This window comes from Porites lutea, chromosome 8, assembly GCF_958299795.1.
Source record: "Porites lutea chromosome 8, jaPorLute2.1, whole genome shotgun sequence".
NCBI lineage: Eukaryota > Metazoa > Cnidaria > Anthozoa > Scleractinia > Poritidae > Porites > Porites lutea.
Window position 1 is genome coordinate 30,732,382 of NC_133208.1, and position 25,111 is coordinate 30,757,492.

The 25,111-nt window shown below is 39.0% G+C and overlaps 5 protein-coding genes across 5 annotated transcripts; all 5 read left to right on the top strand.

Annotated features, from left to right (window-relative positions):
* Nucleotides 1-46: 46 nt before the first annotated feature.
* On the top strand, nucleotides 47-1,195 carry LOC140946349 (melatonin receptor type 1B-like). The gene has a single exon (XM_073395450.1). The coding sequence runs from the start codon at nucleotides 123-125 to the stop codon at nucleotides 1,074-1,076; it is 954 nt and encodes a 317-aa protein (XP_073251551.1). The 5' UTR covers nucleotides 47-122; the 3' UTR covers nucleotides 1,077-1,195.
* Nucleotides 1,196-4,441: 3,246 nt separating this feature from the next.
* Nucleotides 4,442-6,149, top strand: LOC140946300 (melatonin receptor type 1B-B-like). The gene has a single exon (XM_073395396.1). The coding sequence runs from the start codon at nucleotides 4,639-4,641 to the stop codon at nucleotides 5,593-5,595; it is 957 nt and encodes a 318-aa protein (XP_073251497.1). The 5' UTR covers nucleotides 4,442-4,638; the 3' UTR covers nucleotides 5,596-6,149.
* Nucleotides 6,150-10,355: 4,206 nt separating this feature from the next.
* On the top strand, nucleotides 10,356-12,612 carry LOC140946820 (melatonin receptor type 1A-like). The gene has a single exon (XM_073395928.1). It carries the CDS (start codon nucleotides 10,400-10,402, stop codon nucleotides 11,357-11,359), a length of 960 nt encoding a protein of 319 aa, XP_073252029.1. The 5' UTR covers nucleotides 10,356-10,399; the 3' UTR covers nucleotides 11,360-12,612.
* Nucleotides 12,613-15,775: 3,163 nt separating this feature from the next.
* Nucleotides 15,776-17,055, top strand: LOC140946366 (melatonin receptor type 1B-B-like). Its single transcript, XM_073395469.1, has one exon. It carries the CDS (start codon nucleotides 16,095-16,097, stop codon nucleotides 17,049-17,051), a length of 957 nt encoding a protein of 318 aa, XP_073251570.1. The 5' UTR covers nucleotides 15,776-16,094; the 3' UTR covers nucleotides 17,052-17,055.
* A 2,725-nt stretch (nucleotides 17,056-19,780) lies between these two features.
* On the top strand, nucleotides 19,781-24,532 carry LOC140946074 (uncharacterized). The gene is made up of 4 exons (XM_073395148.1): nucleotides 19,781-20,031; nucleotides 21,280-21,351; nucleotides 22,932-23,198; nucleotides 23,766-24,532. Exons 1-4 carry the CDS (start codon nucleotides 19,864-19,866, stop codon nucleotides 23,835-23,837), a joined length of 579 nt encoding a protein of 192 aa, XP_073251249.1. The 5' UTR covers nucleotides 19,781-19,863; the 3' UTR covers nucleotides 23,838-24,532.
* The last annotated feature ends 579 nt before the right edge of the window (nucleotides 24,533-25,111 follow it).

A 25,111-nucleotide genomic window follows, 5' to 3' on the forward strand; every position in this document is an offset into this window, starting at 1 on the left:
TCAACGAGCTTACTAAGTAGTCGGCAGGTAATGTTGTCGCAATATTACAAACTTAAGTAGCTTTGAATGAGCAAAGTCTCGTATATTAAACATTTGGCCTTATAGATATCTTTGTTGTTATAATGTCGGACAGTCTGAGCTCTCGCAGTTCCTCCCTTATCACCGTGGAAGTAACCTCACTTGTGATTTTAAACGTTCTGTCCTTAACAGGAAATATCTTGGTTTGTATGTCCGTTTACAAGAACGTACGATTACGCACAACGACCAATCTGTATATCATCGCTTTGGCGGTGAGTGATCTGCTCTCTGCGGTCTTTGTAATGCCTATTGGTATTAGCGTGCTTATTACTGGCGAATGGATCTTCGGCGAAGCAATATGTCAACTTCACGCCTTCTTCAGTCTGTTTGTCATCTACATTTCTCCGGTGACTATGGGTTTAACAGCAGTTAACAGATACGTCAGGATATGCAGGTCAACCCAGCAATACGACAGATTTTTTTCAGCGAGAAAGTCACGTTTGTTGTTGGCTATGGTTTGGTTTTCTGTTGCTTGCTACACAGTAGTCCCTCGCCTGGTGGGTCTTCAAGCGTACGAATTTGTACCAGGGTACGCCCAGTGCTCTATTGCTCATCTCAGCGAGATAGGAAAAACGATCCATTACAGCATTGTCCTCATTTTCTTTTTTTTAATCCCACTCATAGCTACCCTTTTGAGCTACAAAAGCGTCGCCAAAGTGATCCGACAACATAACATCAATGCGTTATCGTCCCTCAGTTTACATGAGATCAAACTCAGTAAATCTCTTTTCGCAGTTGTGTTTGCGTTCATGATTTGCTGGGTCCCATTTTGGGTTATCGTTGTTTTACGGCGCTTCCGTCTCGTTGCGATGATGCCACGAAACGTTGAACTACTTTGCATGTTTTTCCTCTATCTATCAAACACAATAAATCCGTTTATATACGCTGGGATGAATCCTGTATTCAGAAGAGAGTTCCAAAATATCCTCTTCTGCAGACGAAATCGGTGTAATGCTGTCATTTCAACTTCTGGCAGGAAAGAAACAACAACGAACTGATATGAGGTTTTAGATGCCTCCTCAGCATGTCATGTTTCGATTCTACTTTTCCTAAATTTTCTCCCCCTTTGTCCATTTCTCAGAAAACTCAACTTAGTGTTAGTTATTTTGACGTCAAAGTGGTTTAGGTAACAATATTCCAGGCAATGTATGAAATGATTTTTTTTTTATACATATATGATATGAATCTTAGCACGAATGATCACCGAGACGATTCACTTTTCGATTCACGATTCACTCTGGTTAAACGCCTGTATACCATCAGAAATAGGAACATCAAGAAATATGGCGAAGTGAATGCTGACCGACAAGCAAGGATAAATGAGCTAATCCGCAACAACCAAGAGCAGGCTGTAAGCAATGAAACTAGAAAACATGGAACTGGGACCAAGGGTTGATGGAATACTGTAAACAAAATCACTGGCAGAGAGTCTAAGGCATTAAAACATCAGCTCTGTTATCAACCCTGAGGACATAATCCTTTTCTTTCAAATGAAATAATATTATAAGATTAAGTGGCTGAAACTTTTGGGAATTGCTTTCCATGAAGATCCTTGTAATTGGACTGGTTTACTTTCTAGAGCTGCTGGTCGACTGTATATATTCTTAAAGTATGCAAGTATTATGGGTACACTAAAGATCAGCTTAGTGTTCTTTTCGACTCTTTAACAATGTCATTATTTCTTTAATTGTGGGGCTCTGCCTATCAAAGCAAACTTGCATTTAGATCGGATTGACAACTTGGCGAGGCTATCATAACTTGAGATCATTTTGATATCTGATGTAATTAAGAATACGCAGGGACAGTGATCTTTTCAACAGAATCACAAGTACCACTGGTCATGTATAGCATGGCTTCTTGCTTCCAAATGTACGTAATAGGGTTCTTACAGAAAGGGGTCATGACTTAATACTCCTTAGAGTAAAAACGGAACGATTCAAATGACGGGCTTTTGTAAATAGGTGTCTTTTTAACGATTTATTTCTTAATTTTCAACTTTAATCTTTTTTTAATTTTCTATGACATTTGATAGGTATTTTAGCTTAGCTTAGCTAGTCATTGATTGTAAAGCCAGACGTTTGTTGTGACTGGTTTCTTAATAAAGACTTCTGTTAAAGGCTTCTATATGTTTGGGATGTCACCAAAAAGGGTTTATAACACACGTTTTATACTACTTTGTTTAAATCAAGCTAGCGTAATGTAGTCGATTCTGTCATATAAAATTCACGGAGAAGAAAAGTTATTCCATTTGAATACCACCAATGAGGCTATTTTTTTAACATCTCTTTGGAGAGTTCCTCCAAGCCTTAATTTGTTGGCATAATGCCGTTATCTCGAACGAGGTAAATCTGTGTGACACTTCTTCAGACCGAACCTTGGTACTGTTGGTATTTGTTAATTTTGTCTTAGAACAGGTAATGCCTATTGAGGTTATTTTACTTGAGTGCTTGATTCGTCTTAAAATACAATTTTTTTGGAGACTTTTAATATTTTGTTACAGAGACCAACTGCCATTGGTTCTCCCGTACCCAGTGACATTGCTTCCGGGGTGAAGCCCTTGAAGTGTGCTAGCCGCTTCATGAAGTCTGTCATTATTTTTTGTCGGCCGACCACGTAAAACACGGTTTTGATTCAATTGACCTACTTGTGTAATAAATCTTCGCCCTACTCAGTAAACAATAACTAAAAGTGGCTTTACAGGAATCATATTTTGCACCCGATTGCCTTCATCAGGTGAAGTGATGTGAGCTTAATGTTCCCAGGTACTCTACTGTATTTTAGTGCAGTGAGCACAGTAGCATAAAACTATTAACGTAAGAGTTAAACTGTAGGAGTAAACTGCAACCGTTCCCAATAATTTTTCTGACAACAGCCGAACTAAAGTTCAAAGGAATTATAAGGTTGCGTTTACGTCACGAAGACCGCCTGTAGCGCTTTTATTGTTACTTAGATTTAGAATTATGTTTAATGACTCGTATGGAACGTTTTCACGCCGTGGACTAGCATCTATGCAAATTTACCGGAACAAAAGAAAGCCGGTTTGCATAAAAAAGAAGACTATTTTGGAACTCCAACATGTCCGCCGTTTTATTGTCTTGGAAGACATATATGGCCGCCGTGACGTCATGTGAAAATGCTCTATTCTTTCGTCGAAGCGTTGTTTCTGCGATCAATTAACCACGCAGAAAATTAGTGGTTTTAAATCTTGGCCAAGCTCTTCTTAAATGATAACGAATTACGAAAGTTCGGATAAGTGACGCCTCGTGTATTGTTTAATTTTAAAAATGTTATCAGCTGCACGAAAAAAAAAAGTTCATAGCATTTGTTAGCAAGTTGCCTCTGTTTTTATATTATAATGGTGTACATCTTTATTTAAAACAGCTTATATTACTTGCTCTAGAAAAAACCTGCCTGCCATTCAAGTAGCTCTCTTAGATTTAATTCCTTTTAACTTTGCAGTATTTTAGAGAAAGTACATCTGAAGAACGGCCTAATAAAACTGCGTGCCAATAGACGTTGCAGCATAGCCAAGGCGTTGAGCATTGTATTTCAGAACGTTCGGTTAAGACACCTTTTTATTTGATTTAAGATATGCAGGGTACTGGAAAATGATCCGGAGAAGAAATGCAACCGTAAACCTCGCGGTGTTAATTATAGAGTATTTTTAACGTATCAATAGACCTGTAAACACTGAAAAACTATTTTAAGTACTAAAACTAAATACCTTATTATAGGAAATTAACGCTCCATGAAATTAACGCGAATAGTTAAAATTCGCGTTAATTTTGTTGAGCGTTAATTTCCGCGACTTTAATTAAGTGCAGCGTTAATGTACGCGCTCTTAATTTCCAGTATTTTAACCCCAGTTTTGGAATCTGTCCAGACATTCTTGACACCTAAAAAACATCAACTACAAGCTTTCTTTCTTTCCATTTACCCTTGATTTTTCATCTTTCATGAAAGCTAAGGCGAAGGTTTACAATATTTCGAGTTCATCTTCATCGGTGTCGCTGTCAGAAGTGATGAATATCTTCTCCTCTGTTTTAATCGCGTTCATTTCCTTTATTATGAAATTCTACCTCCTCCTTCGCGTTAATTTTCTTTATTCGAAAGTCGTTTTCCATTAAATTCGCGTTAATTTAAGTCGCGGTAATTTCCAATACCTTAATTTCATGGAGCGTTAATTTCCTATAATAAGGTATAGGATGTTACTGATTTTAGTCTACCTCGTAACCACTTGGGCCGAAGTCACGCAACACTCTCAGACCCCCTTAATGCAAGTGCTTTGATCTTAAAAGATGCAACGTATAAATATAAAGGTGTCGGGGTGTTACTTTGGCTCCCATTTTCCGGTTGGAAACTCGTCGAAGAAAGCCTAAAATGAAAGCCTCTGTGTAGCAATAGACAGCTATTTTTATAGATCCGGGAGCACTGCGTTGACAGGGAAGTAGGCGTTGACCAATGATGACCTCAGTCAACACTGGCTTTGCTGAACAATACAAGTCCAGTATATATTGAACATTTACTACATTTATCCTTGCAGACATCTTTGTTATTATAATGGCGGACAGTCTGAGCTCTCGCAGTTCCTCCCTTATCATCGTGGAAGTAACCTCACTTGTAATTTTAAACGTTCTGTCCTTAACAGGAAATATCTTGGTTTGTATGTCCGTTTACAAGAACGTACGATTACGCACAACAACCAATCTGTATATTATCGCCTTGGCTGCAACTGATCTCCTCTCTGCGGTCTTTGTAATGCCTATTGGTATTGGCGTGCTTATTACTGGCGAATGGATCTTCGGCGAAGCAATCTGCCAACTTCACGCCTTCTTCTGTCTGTTTGTCATTTACACTTCTCCGGTGACTATGGGTTTAACAGCAGTTAACAGGTACGTGAGGATATGCAGGTCAACCCAGCAATACGACAGATTTTTTTCAGCGAGAAAGTCACTTTTGTTGTTGGCTATCGTTTGGTTTTCTGTTGCTTGCTACGCAGCAGTCCCTCGCCTGGCTGGTCTTCAAGCGTACGAATTTGTACTAGGGTACGCTCAGTGCTCCATTGCTCATCTCAGCGACATAGGAAAAACGATCAATTACTGTATTGTTCTTATTTTCTTTTTTTTAACCCCGCTCATAGCTACTCTTTTTAGCTACAAAAGGGTCGCGGAAGTGATCCGTCAACACAACATCAACGCATCATCGTCCATTAGCTCACATGAGATTAAGATCAGCAAATCTCTCTTTGCAGTGGTGTTTGCTTTCATGATATGCTGGATCCCATTTTGGATTATCGTTGTCTTACGGCGCTTCAAGCTCGTTGCGACGATGCCACGAAGTGTTGAACTTTTCTGCATGTTTCTCTTCTACCTGTCCAACGCAATAAATCCGTTTATTTACGCCGGGATGAATCCTGTATTCAGAAAAGAATTTCGAAATCTCCTCTGCTGCGGGCGAAATCGTGAATTTGCCATTTCCGTTTCCAGTAGAAAAGAGATGTCAACTGATGAGGTTTAAAAAAAATCTTTTTGCAGACGGAATCTTGAGACATGTGACGCTTTTCCGAAGCAGGATAATGGAGGGACGATATCTATTTTTCCTCATCGTCTCTGCTTACGTTGATCTTCCATTTAAATGTTTTTTAATTTCTTTTTAATTATTTGTTATTTACAATCTTAGTTTACAGTTTATGACGAAAAGTTTTGGAATGCTTTTCTTTGATTTATCCCCTTTTTGACGCCATCAAGGCAATGTGGCGTTTTACTTTGTTCACACTAGAAAACATGATCCACGGTAGAGAATAATCATCCATATTGGGGAGGTGGTGTCCTTTTAGAGTTTGTTTTAAGGTGTTCGTCAACGGAGGAAACGTTTCTATGGCAACCGATTTTTGCAGTCATGCTTTGAAAAATTTGCATTTTTTACTTAACTTCATCGTATTTCAAAGTTTCCTTATTAATCTATTAGCTTACATACTTTTAATCTACTAAATTTATTATAACCGTAACGTAATTTTAACGTTGCAGGATTGATTTAAAACGGCAAAACTGCGCATGTTAGATTTAGGTTGAGCTGACATGTCAACTGATCATGAGTTGTGATATTTTGCTTTTGTCACAAATGCCTTAATGTGTATATGAAATAAATCATATGTGAGAACAGCGGGAAAGTCGCTTTTGTTGTTGTCTATCGCTTGGTTTTCTGTTGCTTGCTACGCAGCAGTCTCTCGCCTGGCTGGTCTTCAAGCGTACGAATTTGTACCAGGGTACGCTCAGTGCTCCATTGCTCATCTCAGCAAGATAGGAAAAACGATCAGTTATAGCATTGTTCTTGTTTTCTTTTTTTTAACCCCACTCATAGCTACTCTTTTTAGCTACACAAGGGTCGCGAAAGTGATCCGACAACACAACGTCAATACGTTATCGTCTCTCAGTTTACATGAGATCAATCGCAGTAAATCTCTTTTCGCAATTGTGTTTGCGTTCATGATTTGCTGGATCCCATTTTGGGTTATCGTTGTTTTACGGCGTTTCCGTCTAGTTGCGATGATGCCACGAAGCGTTAAACTACTTTGCATGTTTTTCCTCTATCTATCAAACACAATAAATCCGTTTATATACGCTGGGATGAATCCTGTATTCAGAAGAGAGTTCCAAAATATCCTCTTCTGCAGACGAAATCGGTGTAATGTTGTCATTTCAACTTCTGGCAAAAAAAGAAACAACAACGAACTGATATGAGGTTTTAGATACCTCCTCGGCATGTCATGTTTCGATTCTACTTTTCCTAAATTTTCTCCTCCTTTGTCCTTTTCTCAAAAAACTAAACTTAGCGTTAGCTATTTTGACGTCAACGTGGTTTGAGATAACAATATTCCAGGCAATGTATGAAATGAATTTTTTTTATATGATATGAATCTTTGCACATATGATCAACGGGGCGATCCATTTATTTGATAACACCCTCCGAGTTATATTCAACGAATGCTTCCCCGTGATCAAGGTGTCTTCAAGGGAACCCCCCCCCCCTTATATGTCGCCACTGGTTAAACACCTGTGTACCATCAGAAATAGGAACGCCAAGAAATGCTGACCGACAAGCAAAGATAAATGAGCTAATCGGCAACAACCAAGTGGAGGCTGTACGTAATGGAAATAGAAAACATGGAACTGGGACCAAGGGTTGGTGGAATACTGTAAGCAAAATCATCGGCAGAGAGTCTAAGGCATTAAAACATCAGCCCTGTTATCAACCCTGAAAACATAAACCTTTTCTTTCAAATGAAATAATACAATAAGATTGAGTGGCTGAAACTTTTGGGAAATGCTTTCTAAGAAGATCCTCGTTATTGGACTGGTTTACTTTCTAGAGCTGCAGGTCGACAGTATATTCTTAAAAGATACAAGTATTATGGGTACACTAAAGATCAGCTTAACTTAGTGAACTTTTCGAATCTTTGACAATGTCATTATTTCTGTATGGATTAAAAGTGTGGGGCTCTGCCTATCAAAACAAACATTTAGATCGGATTGACGGCTTATTCCGTCGAGGCTATCGTTTTGGCTATACAAACAACTTGAGATCACTTTGATATGATGCGTAGGGACAGTAGCATGGCTACTTGCTTCCAAATAAGCGTAATAGAGTTCTTAGAGAAAGGGGTCATGACTTGATGCTCCTTAGAGTAAAAACGGAACGATTCAAATGACGGGCTTTTGTAAATAGGTGTCTTTTTAACGATATATTTTTTAATTTTCTATTACATTTGATAGGTATTTTAGCTTAGCTTAGTTAGTCATTGATTGTAAAGCCACACGTTTGTTGTGACCGGTTTCTTAATAAAGACTTCTATATGTTTAGGATGTCACCAAAGGGGTATATAACCAACGGTAATTTTCCTTAGGTGCTTAATTCGTCTTGAAATACACATTTTTTGGAGACTTTTAACATTTTGTTACAGAGACCAACTGCCATTGGTTCTCCCGTACCAAGTGACATTAGGGAGTTTAAGATAGGGCGACTACGTACGGACTACGACTACGGTTAAACATGCTACTGTGCATGATCAAAATCACGTGACTGTTCATTTTAAGATCACATGCAAAACTGACTTGCATTTTTGTGAACTGTGATGAAAACAAGAAAATCTTTGCGTGTTGTTTCATTCTCCGCCTCTTCCCTCGTAGTCTACTGTCGATCTGTAGTGCAATCTTAACGTTCTATATTTGCACGACTCAACCCTGTGCTACAAACAAAGGACAACGCTCGTCCAGCCGAAGTTTGTAGTCCATAGTCTCCGTATCTTAAATGCTTTCGGGGTGCAGCCCTTGCAGCGTGCTAGCCGCTTCATGAAGTGTGATTATTTTTTGTCCGCCGACCACGTAAAACATTGTTTTGATTCAATTGACCTACTTGTGTAATAGATCTTTGCCCTACTTATTAAACAGTAACTTAAAGTGGCTTTACAGCAATCATATTTTGCACCCGGTTGCCTTCATCAGGTGAAGTGATGTGACAGAGCTTAATGTTCCTAGATACTCTCCCGTATTTTACTGCAGTGAGCACAGTAACATAAAACTATTAACGTAAGATTTAAACTGTGGGAGTAAACTGCAACCGTTCCCAATAATTTTCCTGACAACAGCTGAACTAAAGTTCAAAAAAATTAAAAGAAAAGCAACGAAACTTTACTAAGTTGCGTTTACGTCACGAAGACCGCCTAAAGGGCTTTTATTGTTACTTAGATTTAGAATTATGTTTTTTAAAACTCGTATGGAGCGTTTTCACGCCGTGACCAGCATCTATGCAAATTTACCGGAACAAAAGAAAGCCGGTTTGCACAAAAAAGAAGACTACTTTGGAACTCCAACATATCCGCCATTTTAATTTCTTGGAAGACCAATATGGCCGCCGTGACGTCATGTGAAAATACTCTATTGCTGGTTTTCAGTGTCACGCCATTCAAAATAGATCAAAATAAAAATCAAAACCGTGCAATAGATAAAGTCCAGAATCTGGGAAATGAAAGGAGGTACATATACAAAGACCCTCGCCAAGATTCAGGTCAGAGGAATATTTCGTATACGAGATATCCGAAGAAATGTTTTACGCCGTGCTGGTGCTCACCTGGATGAGCTCGAATATATGGCGGACGGAAACCAGCAGAAACATCTGTTACCGAGTTTTGCTACAAAAGCGTGAATTTATTCTTCGAGAAACTCATAAACATTAAAGTAATACTTTTTATAACCCATGAACTGTTTATATAGCAAAATTTCCTGAAATAGGTCATTTTTTAACCTACATGACACGCTCTCTTGGCGCGTCACGCAAAAGCTTAGAAATTCAAGCGTTACTATTCTATCACAAAACCAAGAACCCTTTTGAAGCGAATGAAAATTAGTTTTCGGCTGCTCTAATGCATCGTAAAAGTAAAATCTCGGTAGGATCGATAGTTTTTAGTTTGAATTTTAGTGACGTCATGTGAAAACCAACAATACTTTCATCGAAGTCTTGTTTCTGCGATCTTAACCACGCAGAAAATTCGTGGTTTTTAAGCTCTTCTTAAATGACAACGAATTACGAATTTGTTTCCTGTGTTTTTATATTATAATGGTGCACATCTTAATTTAAAACAGCTTAATGTTACTTGCTCTAGAAAACACCTCTATACACCTCTCTGCAATTCGAGTAACTCTCTTAGGTTTAATTCCTTTTCACTAGAGAAAGTACATCTGACGAACGGCCTAACGAAACTGCTTGCCGATAGACGTTGCAACAGCCAACGCGTTGAGCATTGTATTTCAGAACGTTCGATTAAGACACCTTTTTATTTCATTTAAGATATGCAGGGTACCGGTAAACGATCAGGGGAAGAAAGGCAATCGAAAACCTCACGGTGGTTGATTATAGAGTGTTTTTAACATACCAATAAACATCTAAAGACTAAAAATAAGTATAGGATGTTACTGATTTTAGTTTACGTCGCAACCACTTGGGCCGAAGTCACGCAACAATCTCAGACCCCCTAATGCAGGTGCTTTGATCTTAAAAGACACAACGTATAAAGTACGGTGTCGGGCTGTTACTTTGGCTCCCATCTTCCGGTTAGAAACTCGTTAAAGAAAGCCGAAAATGAAAGCCTCTGTATCGCAATGGACAGCTATTTGCATAAACCTGGGAGCACTGCGTTGACAAGGAAGTACGCGTTGACCAATGATGACCTCTGTCAAAACTGGCTTTGCTGAATAATTCAAGTCCAGTGTATATACTATATTGAACATTTACTACATTTATCCTTGCAGACATCTTTGTTATTGTAATGGCGGACAGTCTGAGCTCTCGCAGTTCCTCCCTTATCACCGTGGAAGTAACCTCACTCGTAATTTTGAACGTTCTGTCATTAGCAGGAAATATCTTGGTTTGTATGTCCGTTTACAAGAACGTACGATTACGCACAACAACCAATCTGTATATCATCGCCTTGGCTGCAAGTGATCTGCTCTCTGCGGTCTTTGTAATGCCTATTGGTATTGGCGTGCTTATTACTGGCGAATGGATCTTCGGCGAAGCAATCTGTCAACTTCACGCCTTCTTCAGTCTGTTTGTCATCTACATTTCTCCGGTGACTATGGGTTTAACAGCAGTTAACAGATACGTCAGGATATGCAGGTCAACCCAGCAATACGACAGATTTTTTTCAGCGAGAAAGTCACGTTTGTTGTTGGCCATGGTTTGGTTTTCTGTTGCTTGCTACACAGTAGTCCCTCGCCTGGCTGGTCTTCAAGCGTACGAATTTGTACCAGGGTACGCTCAGTGCTCCATTGCTCATCTCAGCGAGATAGGAAAAACGATCCATTACAGCATTGTCCTCATTTTTTTTTTTTTAACCCCGCTCATAGCTACTCTTTTGAGCTACAAAAGGGTCGCGGAAGTGATCCGTCAACACAACATCAACGCATCATCGTCCATTAGCTCACATGAGATTAAGATCAGCAAATCTCTCTTTGCAGTGGTGTTTGCATTCATGATATGCTGGATCCCTTTTTGGATTATCGTTGTCTTACGGCGCTTCAAGCTCGTTGCGACGATGCCACGAAGTGTTGAACTTTTCTGCATGTTTCTCCTCTACCTGTCCAACACAATAAATCCCTTTATTTACGCCGGGATGAATCCTGTATTCAAAAAAGAATTTCGAAATCTCCTCTGCTGCGGGCGAAATCGCCGTGAATTTGCCATTTCATTTTCCAGTAGAAAAGAGATGTCAACTGATGAGGTTTAGATCCTATCTCTGTACATGCGAAATCTTTTTGCAAACGGAATCTTGAGACATGTGACGCTTTTCCGAAGCAGGAAAATGGAGGGATGAAATCTATTTCTCCTCATCGTCTCTGCTTACGTTTATCTTTCATTTAAAAGTTTTTTAATATCTTTTTTGTTATTTGCAATCTTAGTTTACAGTTTATGACGAAAAGTTTTGGAATGCTTTTCTTTGACTTATCCCGTTTTTGACGTCATCAAGGCAATGTGATGTTTTATTTTGTTCAAACTAGAAAAATCCACGGTAGAGAATAATCATCCATATTGGGGAGGTGGTGTCCTTTTAGAAGTTTTTTTTAAGGTGTTCGTCAACGGAGACGTTTCTCTGGCAACGGATTTTTGCAGTCATGCTTTGAAAAATTTGCACTTTTTACTTAAATAGCTGCGGGCGAAATCGTGAATTTGCCGTTTCATTTTCCAGTAGAAAAGAGATGTCAACTGATGAGGTTAAGATCCTTTCTATGTACATGCGAAATCTTTTTGTAGACGGCTTCTTGCATGAGACATGTGACGCTTTTCCGAAGCAGAAAAATGGATGGATGAAATCTTTTTTTCTCCTCATCGTCTCTGGTAACGTTATTCTTCCATTTAAATGTTTTTTAATTTCTTTTTAATTATTTGCAATCTTAGTTTACAGTTTATGACGAAAAGTTTTGGAATGCTTTTCTTTGACTTATCCCCTTTTTGACGTCATCAAGGCAATGTGGCGTTTTACTTTGTTCAAGCTAGAAAAATCCACGGTAGAGAGTAATCACCCATATTGGGGAGGTGGTGTCCTTAAGAAGTTTTTTTAAGGTGTTCGTCAACGGAGACGTTTCTCTGGCAACCGATTTTTGCAGTCATGCTTTGAAAAAATTGAATTTTTTACTTAAATACGTCGTATTTCAAGGTTTCCTTATTAATCTATTAGCTTACATACTTTTAATTTACTAAATTTATTATAACCGTAACTTAATTTTGACGTTACAGGATTGATTTAAAAAAGGAAAAACTGCGCATGTTAGATTTAGGTTGAGTTGACATGTCAACTGGGTTGTGTTATTTTGCTTTTGTGACAAATGCGTTAATGTGTATATGAAATAAATCATATGTGAGAACTGCGGGAAAGTTGCTTTTGTTGTTGTCTATCGTTTGGTTTTCTGTTGCTTGCTACGCAGTAGTCCCTCGCCTGGCTGGTCTTCAAGCGTACGAATTTGTACCAGGGTACGCTTAGTGCTCCATTGGTCATCTCAGCAATATAGGAAAAACGGTCAATTACAGCATTGTTCTTATTTTCTTTTTAACCCCGCTCATAGCTACTCTTTTTAGCTACACATGTACAAGGGTTGCGAAAGTGATCCGACATCAAAACATCAATGCGTTATCGTCTCTCAGTTTACATGAGATCAATCTCAGTAAGTCTCTTTTCGCAAATGTTTTTGCGTTCATGATTTGCTGGATCCCATTTGGGGTTATTGTTGTTTTACGGCGCTTTCGTCTCGTTGCGATGATGCCACGAAGCGTTGAACTACTTTGCATGTTTTTCTTCTATCTATCAAACACAATAAACCCGTTTATATACGTTGGGATGAATCCTGTATTCAGGAGAGAGTTCCAAAATATCCTCTTATGCAAATCGGTGTAATGTTGTCATTTCAACTTCTGGCAGAAAAGAAACAACAACGAACTGATGACTGAGGTTTTAGATGCCTCCTCAGCATGTCATGTTTCGATTCTACTTTTCCTAAATTTTCTCCTCATTTGTCCTTTTCTCAAAAACTAAACTTAGCGTTAGCTATTTTGACGTCAAAGTAGTTTGAGATATCAATATTCCAGGCAATGTATGAAATGAATTTTTTTATACGATATGAATCTTTGCATGTATATGATCATCGAGGCGATTCACTTATTTGATAACACCTTCACAGGTATATTCAACGAATGCTTTTCCCTGATAAAGGTTAAGGTGTCTTCGAGGGACCTCCCTTCCCCCCCCCCCCCCCCCAAATTATATGTTGCCACTGGTTAAACACCTGTGTACCATCAGAAATAGTAACGCCAAGAAATGCTGACCTGCAAGCAAGGATAAATGACCTAATCCGCAACAACCAAGTGGAGGCAGTATGCAATGGAAACAGAAAACATGGAACTGGGACCAAGGGTTGGTGGAATACTGTAAACAAAATCATTGGCAGAGAGTCTAAGGCACTCAAACATAAGCCCTTTAATAAACCCTGAGGACATAAACCTTTTCTCTCAAATGAAATAATACAATAAGATTGAGTGGCTGAAACTTTTGGGAAATGCTTTCCATGCAGATCCTCGTAATTGGACTTCTTTACTTTCTAGAGCTGCTGGTCGACTGTATATTCTTAAAGTGTGAAAGTATTATGGGTACACTAAAGATCAGCTTAGTAAACTTTACGACTCTTTCAATGTCATTATTTCTGTATGGATTAAAAGTGTGGGGATCTGCCTATCAAAGCGAACATTTAGATCGGATTAACGGCTTATTTCGACGAGGCTATCGTTTTGGCTATACAAACAACTTGAGATCATTTTGATATCTGATGTAATTAAGAATACGAAGGGACAGTGATCTTTTCAACAGAATCACAAGTGACACTGGTCATATGTATAGCATGGGGTTAACCTTTTTTTAATTTTCTATGGCATTGATAGGTATTTAAGCTTAGCTTAGCTAGTCATTGATTGCAAAGCCACACGTTTGTTGTGTCTGCATGGTTTCTTAATAAAGACTTCTTTTAAAGACTTCTGTATGTTTGGAATGTCACCAAAAAGGTTATATAACCAACGTTTTATACTACTTTGTTTAAATCAAGCTAGCGTAATGTAGTCGATTATGTCATATAAAATTCACGGAGAAGAAAAATTAAGTTATTCCATTAAATACCACGAATGAGGTTTTTTTAAAAAACATCTCTTTGGAGGATTCCTCCAAGCCTTGATTTATTGGCATAATGCCGTTATCTCGAACGACGTAAATCTGTGCGACACTTTTTGGTACTGGTGGTATTTGTTAATTTTGTCTTAGAACTGGTAATGCATATTGAGGTAATTTTCCTTGAGTGCTTGATTCGTCTTGAAATATACATTTTTTGGAGACTTTTAATATTTTATTACAAGACCAACTGGCATTGGTTCTCCCGTACCCAGTGACATTGCTTCCGAGGTGCAGCCCTTGAAGCGTGTTAGCCGCTTCATGAAGTGTGATTGTTTTTTGTCGGCCGACCACGTAAAACAATTGGTTTTGATCCAATTGACCTACTTGTGTAATAGATCTTTGCCCTACTTAGTAAAGTCAGTAAACATTAACTAAAAGTGGCTTTACAGCAATCATATTTTGCACCCGCTGCCTTCATCAGGTGAAGAGATGTGAGCTTAATGTTCCTAGATACTCTCCCGTATTTTACTGCAGAGCACAGTTGCATAAAACTATTAACGTGTAAGATTTAAACTGAGGGAGTATAAACTGCAACCGTCCCCAATAATTTTTCTGACAACAGCCGAGCTAAAGTTCAAAGGAATTAAAAGGAAAGCAACAAAAGCGCTTTTATTGTTACCTAATTATGTTTAATAACTCGCATGGAGCGTTTTCACGCCGTGACCAGCATCTATGCAAATTTACCGGAACAAAAGAAAGCCGGTTTGCTTAAAAAAGAAGACTATTTTGGAACTCCAACGTGTCCGCCGTTTTATTGTCTTGGAAGACCAATATGGCCGCCGTGACGTCATGTGAAAATGCTCTTTTCTTTCATCAAAGTCTTGTTTCTGCTATCAGTTAACCACGCAGAAAATTAGTGGCTTTTTAAATCTTGGCCAAGCTCTTCTTAAATGATAACGAATTACAAGAGTTCCGATAACTGACGACTCGTGTATTGTTTAATTTAAAAAATGTTATCATTTGTCCGTACGAAAAAAAAAGTTCATAGTATTTGTTAATAAGTTGCCTCTGGATCTGTTTTTATATTATATTGGTGCACATCTTTATTTAAAACATGCAGCTTATATCACTTGCTCTAGAAAACACCTCTCTACAATTCGAGTAGCTCTCTTAGATTTCATTCCTTTTAACTCTGCAGTATTTTAGAGACTGGCCTATCAAAACTGCGTGCCGATAGACGTTGCAGCAGCCATCGCGTTGAGCATTGTATTTCAGCCGTAAACGTTCGCTTAAGACACGTTTTTATTTGATTTAAGACATGCAGCGTACCAGTAAATGATCAGGGGAAGACAGGCAATCGAAAACCTAGCGGTGGTTAATTATAGCTAGAGTATTTTTAACATATCAATAGACCTCTAAAGACTGAAAAACTATTTTAAGTACTAAAAAATAAATATAGGATGTTATTGATTTTAGTCTACCTCGCAACCAGTTGGGCCGAAGTCACGTAACACTCTCAAACCCCACTAGTGCAGGTGCTTTGATCTTAAAAGATACAACGTATAAAGTACGGTGTCGGGGTGTTACTTTGGCTCCCATTTTCCGGTTGGAAACTCGTCAAAGAAAGCCGAAAATGAAAGCCTTTGTGTAGCAATGGACAGCTATTTGCATAAACCTGGGATTACCGCCCTGATAACGAAGTACGGATTGACCAATGATGACCTCAGTCAAAACTGGCTTTGCTGAATAATACAAGTCCAGTGTATATTGAACATTTACTACATTTATCCTTGCAGACATCTTTGTTATTATAATGGCGGACAGTCTGAGCTCTCGCAGTTCCTCCCTTATCACCGTGGAAGTAACCTCACTTGTAATTTTAAACGTTCTGTCCTTAACAGGAAATATCTTGGTTTGTATGTCCGTTTACAAGAACGTACGATTACGCACAACAACCAATCTGTATATCATCGCTTTGGCGGTTACTGATCTGCTCTCCGGGGTCTTTGTAATGCCTATTGGTATTGGCGTGCTTATTACTGGCGAATGGATCTTCGGCGAAGCAATCTGCCAACTTCACGCCTTCTTCAGTCTGTTTGTCATTTTCACTTCTCCGGTGACTATGGGTTTAACAGCAGTTAACAGATACGTCAGGATATGCAGGTCAACCCAGCAATACGACAGACTTTTTTCAGCGAGAAAGTCACTTTTGTTGTTGGCTATCGTTTGGTTTTCTGTTGCTTGCTACGCAGCAGTCCCTCGCCTGGCTGGTCTTCAAGCGTACGAATTTGTACCAGGCTACGCCCAGTGCACCGTTGCTCATCTCAGCGAGATAGGAAAAACGATCCATTACTGTATTGTTCTTATTTTCTTTTTTTTAACCCCGCTCATAGCTACTCTTTTTAGCTATATAAGGGTCGCGAAAGTGATCCGTCAACACAACATCAACGCTTCATCGTCCATTAGCTCAAATGAGATTAAGATCAGCAAATCTCTTTTCGCAGTGGTGTTTGCATTCATGATATGCTGGATCCCATTTTGGATTATCGTTGTCTTACGGCGCTTCAAGCTCGTTGCGACGATGCAGCGAAGTGTTGAACTTCTCTGCTTGTTTTTCTTCTACCTATCCAACGCAATAAATCCGTTTATTTACGCCGGGATGAATCCTGTATTCAGAAAAGAATTTCGAAATCTCCTCTGCTGCTGGCGAGATCGTGAATTTGCCGTTTCATGTTCCAGTAGAAAAGAGATGTCAACTGATGAGGTTTAGATCCTTACTCCGAAATCCGAAATCCGAAATCTTTTTGCAGACGGAATCTTGAGACATGTGACGCTTTTCCGAAGCAGGAAAATGGAGGGATTCTCCTCATCGTCTCTGCTTACGTTAATCTTCCATTTAAATGTTTTTTTTTTTTTTAATATCTTTTTTGTTATTTGCAATCTTAGTTTACAGTTTATGACGAAAAGTTTTGGAATACTTTTCTTTGATTTATCCCCTTTTTGACGTCATCAAGGCAATGTGACGTTTTACTTTGTTCAAACTAGAAAAATCCACGGTAGAGAATGATCATCCATATTGGGGAGGTGGTGTCCTTTCAAAAGTTTTTTTTAAGGCGTTCGTCAATAGAGACGTTTCTATGATGACCGATTTTTGCAGTCATGCTTTGAAAAATTTGCATTTTTTACTTAAATACGTCGTATTCAGGGACCGCGGAGGGGGAGGGGCTGGTAGGGCCGCGGCCCCACCACTTTTTTGCGCCCCCGCCCCCACTTTTTGCGCTAAAGGAAAAATAATTAAATTAAAAAAAAAAAGACTTGAAACAAGTTTTTTCCGTCTATATTCCGCTATATTCTCTGTATTTTCGTTAATTTCAAACGCCAGGCATTTTGTGGGGCTCCTGTGCTTTTCGCAGTAATTGTGCCCTTGGGCCGACTTGCCCCTTGATTAAACGCTATGGGCGCGATCCATTCAACCAACATTCAGACCGGTCCGACCGGGAAAAGAGGACCACCTCAAAAGGTGGTCCTGTTTTTTCGAAACTTTTCCGGTTGGACCGAACCGATCCATTGAGTTTTGGACCGAAATTTCCGGAAATTTTGGTTGAATGGATCGCGCCCTATGCCTTGGCCACCCCTTCGCTTCGTTCGGCAGCGTGTTTTGTACTTCCAGCTCCGGCAGAGTTTTTTATCAGTTTTATCAGACGAAATGAAGAAAATTACTTGCTTTTTCAAGCCAAACGAAGGTGAGTAGTTGTTTTGAGTTGATAAAAGTTTTATATTTTTTCTTTCTCCTTTCGAATCAATGAAATATTCGATGGCAAGAAGAATTACATTATTTGAACAGTGAACGGCCATAGTTAGAAATTTTTCAGATCACGTCAGTGTAGTATTTTCTATACTAAAATTGTAATCCCGTCTTTTCTTGCATTGAATCTCAACTGACCGTGTATGTTGGTCGTTTATTAGAGTTATCTGGGACTTCGTCAAAGTCTGTAAGCTCTGCAGAAAAGACGACAACTACTTGCAGTGAAAATGATGAGTTTGAGTTTGACCAGTAAACATACAAATACTATGATTTTATTCCTTTTATTCCTTTTTTCGATTTTCAATATGAAAAAAATATTTTCAATTGTCAGCCCTCCCACTTTTCACCTTGCTCCGCGGTCCCTGGTATTTCAAGATTTCCTTATTAATCTCTTAGCTTACATACTTTTAATTTACTAAATTCATTATAACCGTAACGTAATTTTGACATTACAGGATTGATTTAAAACGGCAAAACTGCGCATGTTAGATTTAGGTTGAGTTGACATGTCAACTGAGTTGTGTTATTTTGCTTTTGTGACAAATGCCTTAATGTGTATATGAAATAACTCGTATGTGAGAACTGCGGAAATGAAATCAAATGAAGAAACATCCTCGCAGTTGTGAACGCGATTTATGCAGTTGCGTAAGAACATTCCACAAATCAAATAATTTCATCATGTATTATATTGTTATTTTTTTGTTTTATACTGTTATTAAGCAAAATCATTAGATCACGTTTAATTCATTAAAAGTGGTGTATCTGAGATGGCTGATGCCAAAACAAAGAACTGAAATACTGTAAAATCTTCTATTAACTCCCCCCTCCTCCTTTTAAACGTATGATAATGTATTAAACAATAACGCTTTGGCTTAGTTTGTTATTGTTTATGACATTTTGCCCAATTTTGAAACGAATAAAGTGGTTTTGTAGTAATCATTTTCTGCACTGGTGCATGCCTGGCAAGATAGTCGTTAATCCGCCGTCGGCCACGTTTCCTATGATATCCTGCAAGAAACTGAAATCCTTCTGAACAAAGGAAAGGGACATAGAAATGATTCTCACTTTTAAGTTTAAAATTGTTTGTTTCTTACAACTGATCGCATGAGCCCTGAAGCACTAGAAAGGACTGGGAAGAGTCAACTACGACCGGTGAATCGACCTGATGCTGACTGCAACGTTCCCAGAAGTCTCTGTTTCGATGTGAAATTGCACGCAAATGTAGGCGGGAAGGAGAAAACGTGCGCTTCTCTTCTGGTCCCTAGTTGAGTCTTTCAGGTCACCGATCAGGCTCGCGTTTTCGTGCTCGCCTTTTTCTCATCCAAAGTACGAATAAACGATCAGCTTAAAAGGAGGAGGCAGGTTCTGATTTGATCAGAACTAGATACCCCGTATATATCAAGCGGATACTACAAGACCCTAGAAGTCATTGTTGTTTCAAAAGGCTGCCCGGCCATTTCTACAAGGGTAAAGACCATGCAGTAAGTCTTGCTCCTCGATTCAGGCTCAAAAAAATATCCAGCGAATACCTCCATCACAGCCTCCATAATTATGTTGATATCTTGAGTCAGTCATGCAGAGCCGGGGTAGCTTAACGGAAGAGTAATTACTAAACGTCGACGCCACGCAGACAGCCTAATTAGCCTAAGGCATGCTCATTGGATATTATGTTAATATCTTGAATACGTTTATCATAAACGTCTTGTTTTGGGGTGATTCTAGATCATCGGACACTCGACAAGTCCTTGGTTGAATGTAGCTAAGCTCTTCTCAAAGGATGGGTGTTCGTGACGAGACAATTGTGTATTTTGATGGCGTTTTAAAGATCTTAGGTGTGTGTCATGGCATTCTTGGAGGTTTATTGATCGTAATGGGAGTTGTAGTTAGACTTGCTGTGGATCATTGGACAAGTGTTATGCTGTTGGCTCTGTGGATCGGTGTTATTGTAAGTCCAATTCATACCTCTTTCAGTCAAAACGATTTATATCAGTTTTACAGCATGCATTTTGGCGCGTGTTCACTTTATGGAAAAGAACAAAAAAGGAGAAAGGTTGGCCCAATTAATTTGTAGATTTTGCTGACAAATTTTGATCATCATAAAGTGGTCACGCTTTAGGATTTCGTGGGCAAATATATAGTGCTATTGATTCCGTATACGGATAAAAACGTTTCTAGAATTTGCTAATTATTATAAGCAGTTTCATAGTCTAATTTTGATCATTTTATTATGGATTACATGTACAACCCTGAGACAAGTGTCCATTTTTGGACGTAAAACTGATCACATGTAAAGTTCCTCATCTGAATTATTTAGTAAACAGGAAAACGTCCCTGCTGCATGAGAGATCAAGATACCCTATTTTAATTTCTACTTACTTCGAAGCAGTTTAGGGAAAGCATATCGAAAAATTAATGAGTGAGTGCATATTTCTGCGGGAGCCACTGAGCCAAACTCATTAACGAGCGAACACTGAAACACATAGTAGAGAGATTTTAAGTCAGTTGTTCAGTTCACATTCTGTGTGAGGAGGAGATCGTTCATTTGATGTTTCATGTAGTTTAACAGTTAATGATCAGCGAAAGTCAGAGAGATACTGATAGTAAAAATCTTTTTTTTAGTTCACATGCAGATTAAATTCGTTTTCTTTCCTTTAGAAGAACGCTAGCTACATTCTGAACTTTGAATAGTTTTAAGCCATAAACTCGGCACTTCAATGAACATAATAGAATTGTTAACGATTATGGCCATAATCATATAACTGATGCCAATCAAACATTCAAGAAGACTAAACTGGTTTACGTCCATAGTGTTCACTGATAGATAAGGTGTGATCATCGTAAATGCATCAAAGCAGTTATTATATAATTCAGTTTGTACTTATGGTAACTGACAATCTTATACAAACCTGCAGCTGCTATAAAGATTTAGATCTGCAATAGTTACTGCTGACGGTTGCGTCTGTATTCTTATAAGTACACTGTCTGCAGAAAGATCAGCTCTAGACAGCTTACTGATTTAGACCCCCTCGGGTAAATTAAGGCATGGGCCTCAATTTGCCTTAATTTGTGCGTGGGATCTTACAATTTTGATCTAAAAGAAAGGACGAGGAGATCGCCGCAGTTATTCAGTGAGAGTTACCTCTACCTTTTCTTTTCCAGATTAATTACATTAATCTTAAGGTGTTTGTCATAGGTTGCAGCTACTGGTGCTATTGGAGTCCTCGACGCAAATATGGAGAAAGCAGATAACACCAAAAAATATTACGTGAGTTGCGTAACCTTAATTCCCTCACTCTTTACTATATCTCTTCCATAGGCGTACGGGAAATTTTTTGCCAGGGGGGCGGTAAACCATTTGCCCAAAAACATCTCGCAAGTTGCCCAAATTTTTACGAAAGAGTCGAAAAGAAACGAGGGCCATATTGCAACAACATAGGCCGTCCTGGCATATGAAGGTGGCTCGATACAGTTTTCAGGGTCAATACCAAGTCTGAGCATAAACTACGTCGCCATAAACAAACATTTGGAAAAATTGCGACCACAGTTGTATTAAGATGAAAATTTGTCATCACCAGGGTTGCAATGACATCGGAGTAGTCATAGCAACGAAATGACTCCATTACCTATTTTACTTCAGCAATGATTCTTGGGACGGGAAGCTTACAAAATCGTTCACAGGAGCTTTTTTCTCCAATACGGTCGCCTCGATGCTCGTGAAGTATAAGCAAAACCTTAAGAGCGTTATCGAGATATTTTGCAATGAAGTTTTTATTATTAGAAATACGGTAAGAAAAGGAAAATCTTGATTTTTGGCCGCTATCTGTAGAAAACGAAGCGCTTTTGACCTGCAATATCACCTCATAGTAGTTTTAATCTTTTTAAAAACATGTGAGAAAGATCGTGGAGATAGCTCTGCTTGATTGCTAGAATCGAAAGAAGGATTTGATTAGTATGTATCGAGACACTCTTGTTAGCGGTTTTGTAAACATTTCGGTCTACTTTAACAAATTAGCGAATAATTTTAAACCGCTCGATAGATTTTTTAAACGAATTAAGATTCTTCTCGTAATTCAAACTGAGAATTAGTCAGCCACTTCTTCATTTATACCCATTGTAGCCTGCGTAGCAAGCGTTTCCAGTCGAACTCGCGCGGAAACGCTTGCTATGCAGGCAATAAATGCTATCTGCCATACACTGTTCGTCGAGTGGAGATGATTCTAGAAAGTTATGCGAAAGTTTATTTTAATCAATTCTCGACTGGAAATAGCCCATTCCAAATAGTGCAGTACAGTATAGTGCCCAACCAAAAAAAAACTGCAAATATGTAAATTACTCCTCACATACTAAGCAACCACTGTAAGGTAATTTATTACGCCGACTTCAGGTTAATATTCAGGTCTTTAAAATAATTAAATAAAATGGAGACGTCTTTAAAAACTGGCTTTGCCCAAATTTTCACTCGCTACCGAAAAAATCTGAGTTGCCCAAAATTTGGGGGGGCTGCAGCTCCCCTCGCCCTCCCGGCCCGTACGCCTATGATCTCCTCAACTTGCGTACAAGTTTTTAAGTTATCAACTCAGTTGCAACTATTATAGATAAAACCATATTTTTGTTTCTTCTCAGCGAAATAGCGATCATTTATGATTTTTCTTCCCATTCATGCAATCTGTTATTCCTTTTGCCAATCTTAGCTTTAGTGCAAAAAGGATTTTAATACTTCTTGAACTTCAAGAATTGTTTTGGTTTTGGTTTTTCATGATCAAAAACCAAAACCAAAACAAAACAAGTAAATGAAGCAAGAAACAAACTTTAAGGTTTTTTTAACTATACGTATTTTGCTTTTAGTTGACAGACTTTTTGCTGTTTTCCTTGATATGCCTCCTCTTGTCAATACTGCTAATTGTATGCTACAGTATGGCGGTTCACACGGCTTGCACTGGGGAGGAAACTGGAACATTCAGCTGGTATTCGTACGAGAACTACCACGATCAGAACATGACCAGAGCCAAAGCCTTCAGCGTTATTATACTCGTGTTGAGTGGCCTGGAATTTCTGTTGTGTATTGGCTCCTTAGGATACGGAGCATATGCTCACAAGCGAGATGAGAATAAGGTAAGGGGAGAACTGATAATCGTTGCTTTTGAAAATATTTTCATCCTGGACTGCCCAGTCCTCCTATAAGCCTCCCCTTCCTACTCCTCTTCCTCCTGGCCTCCTTCTGCTCTTCCTCTGGCTCCTCCTCATCAAAGTCTGCGAGTAGTATCTCTCTTGCTCGAAAATCTGTGAGCGAGCGCGATCTGAGAGTATGCGAGCGGCGAAGGCCGCACAACCCGATGCCGCTCATGGCTTCGTCGCTACTTTACTCACATATCGCGCTCGCTCACAGATTTTTAAGCAAAAGAGTTACTGCTCTCAGTACTTCCTCCTCCTCCTCCTCCTCCTCCTCCTCCTCCTCCTCCTCTTTCTTCTTCGTCTTCCTGGCCTCCTCCTCCTCCTCCTCCTCTTCCTCCTCCTCCTCCTCTTCCTCCTCCTCCTTATCATCATCATCATCATCATCATCATCATCATCATCATCATCTTCTTCTTCTTCTTCTTCTTCTTCTTTATATCATTGTTATTAATCATTATACTATTAATACTATTATTAATAATAACATTATTGTAACATTGATTTTCTAGAAACGACGACCATCACGTGGCCGGTTTGCTTCCTACGGATACGACAATGAGACCTACGACTCAACTTTTTAAAAGCATCTTATCGATAAGAGGAACTTTGAATGAAAATATATCAAAAACTTGCTGACTGAATAATTTGGCTGTCACTAACAAACTGGTTGTAAGCTAAAGGGAAAGTGTGAGTTTGCCTGTGCAACCTAGTATATAAAAAGCCACTTAAGTATCCTGTTAAGCCTTTAACAAATAGTTGTTTCAAGAGCTGCTACATTGTTTCCAATTTACTGGAAGCTAACTGAAGTTAGGTCTTATAATAAGCTAGAATAATGAGCCCTAATTATTCTTCACCAATAAATGAAGGGCATTTGCTCGAATTGAGAATCTCGAAAATCTTCGAATTCGTCTTCTGTTAGTAATGTTTGGAACGCCTTCTTATATGCTCGGTTTCTCTACTAAAAATCCTCGCACTCACAGGATGAAAGGTTGGCAGCTTTATGTAATTTAACTTCTAAGAAGGTGGAGAGGGTGTTGTTGGGATACCGTACGAAAATGACGCGGTAAAGGAGGATATTTTCATCGAATCCTATAATAATGTCTCATGTGTCCTAGCCCGGAACGTTTCAGTCACAAAAGAGGCACAGACAATCTCGTTCCCAGGGTCCTCTCCTACTCGTCCTTTGAAGCGGGAGACGAACAGAAGAAAACGCTGGGAACGAGGTTGTGGTACTGATGCTAACTGATCAGCATGAACACTTTCGTACTAAAGCAGTTCCGACAAGATTAAAATAGATAATCTGTGTGTCCGTTTTTCGCTATGAATAAAATATTTAGGACGTGATAATAAAGCGAAACTTGCAGTGAGTTGTTTTGTAGTGGCAATCCGCAGCGTGAAAACTGCGTAGGGATATTTAGAGTTAGAGTCCAATTACAAATTTATATTTCCTAGACCTCGCTTTTTTTCTTTGGTTTTAATTGTTCCTACAGAATGATCTTACGATTTAAACGAGGGCTAAGACACAGGCATTGGGGGATCTAGGGAATGGGGACTTGGGCCTCCCCACCTGATTTTTGCGGTCAAAATGAATTTCCGATGTCCAAGAAATACCATATTATTTTTGAGACAGGGCTCCCTCTTATCTCAGGGAATGAATGAACGCACCCCTCCCCCCCCCCCCCCCCCCCATCCCCAAGTTACTTACACATTTGAATCCGCCACTTACCACTGGCATGTAACGTTATCATGTACTATAACTTTGGACTATTTAATCAACTTCCATAAGTCTTGTACATGAGGTAGAACCCGAATTCAAAGATGTGTGTGACAGCTGATTTTGATGCCAAACATTCAA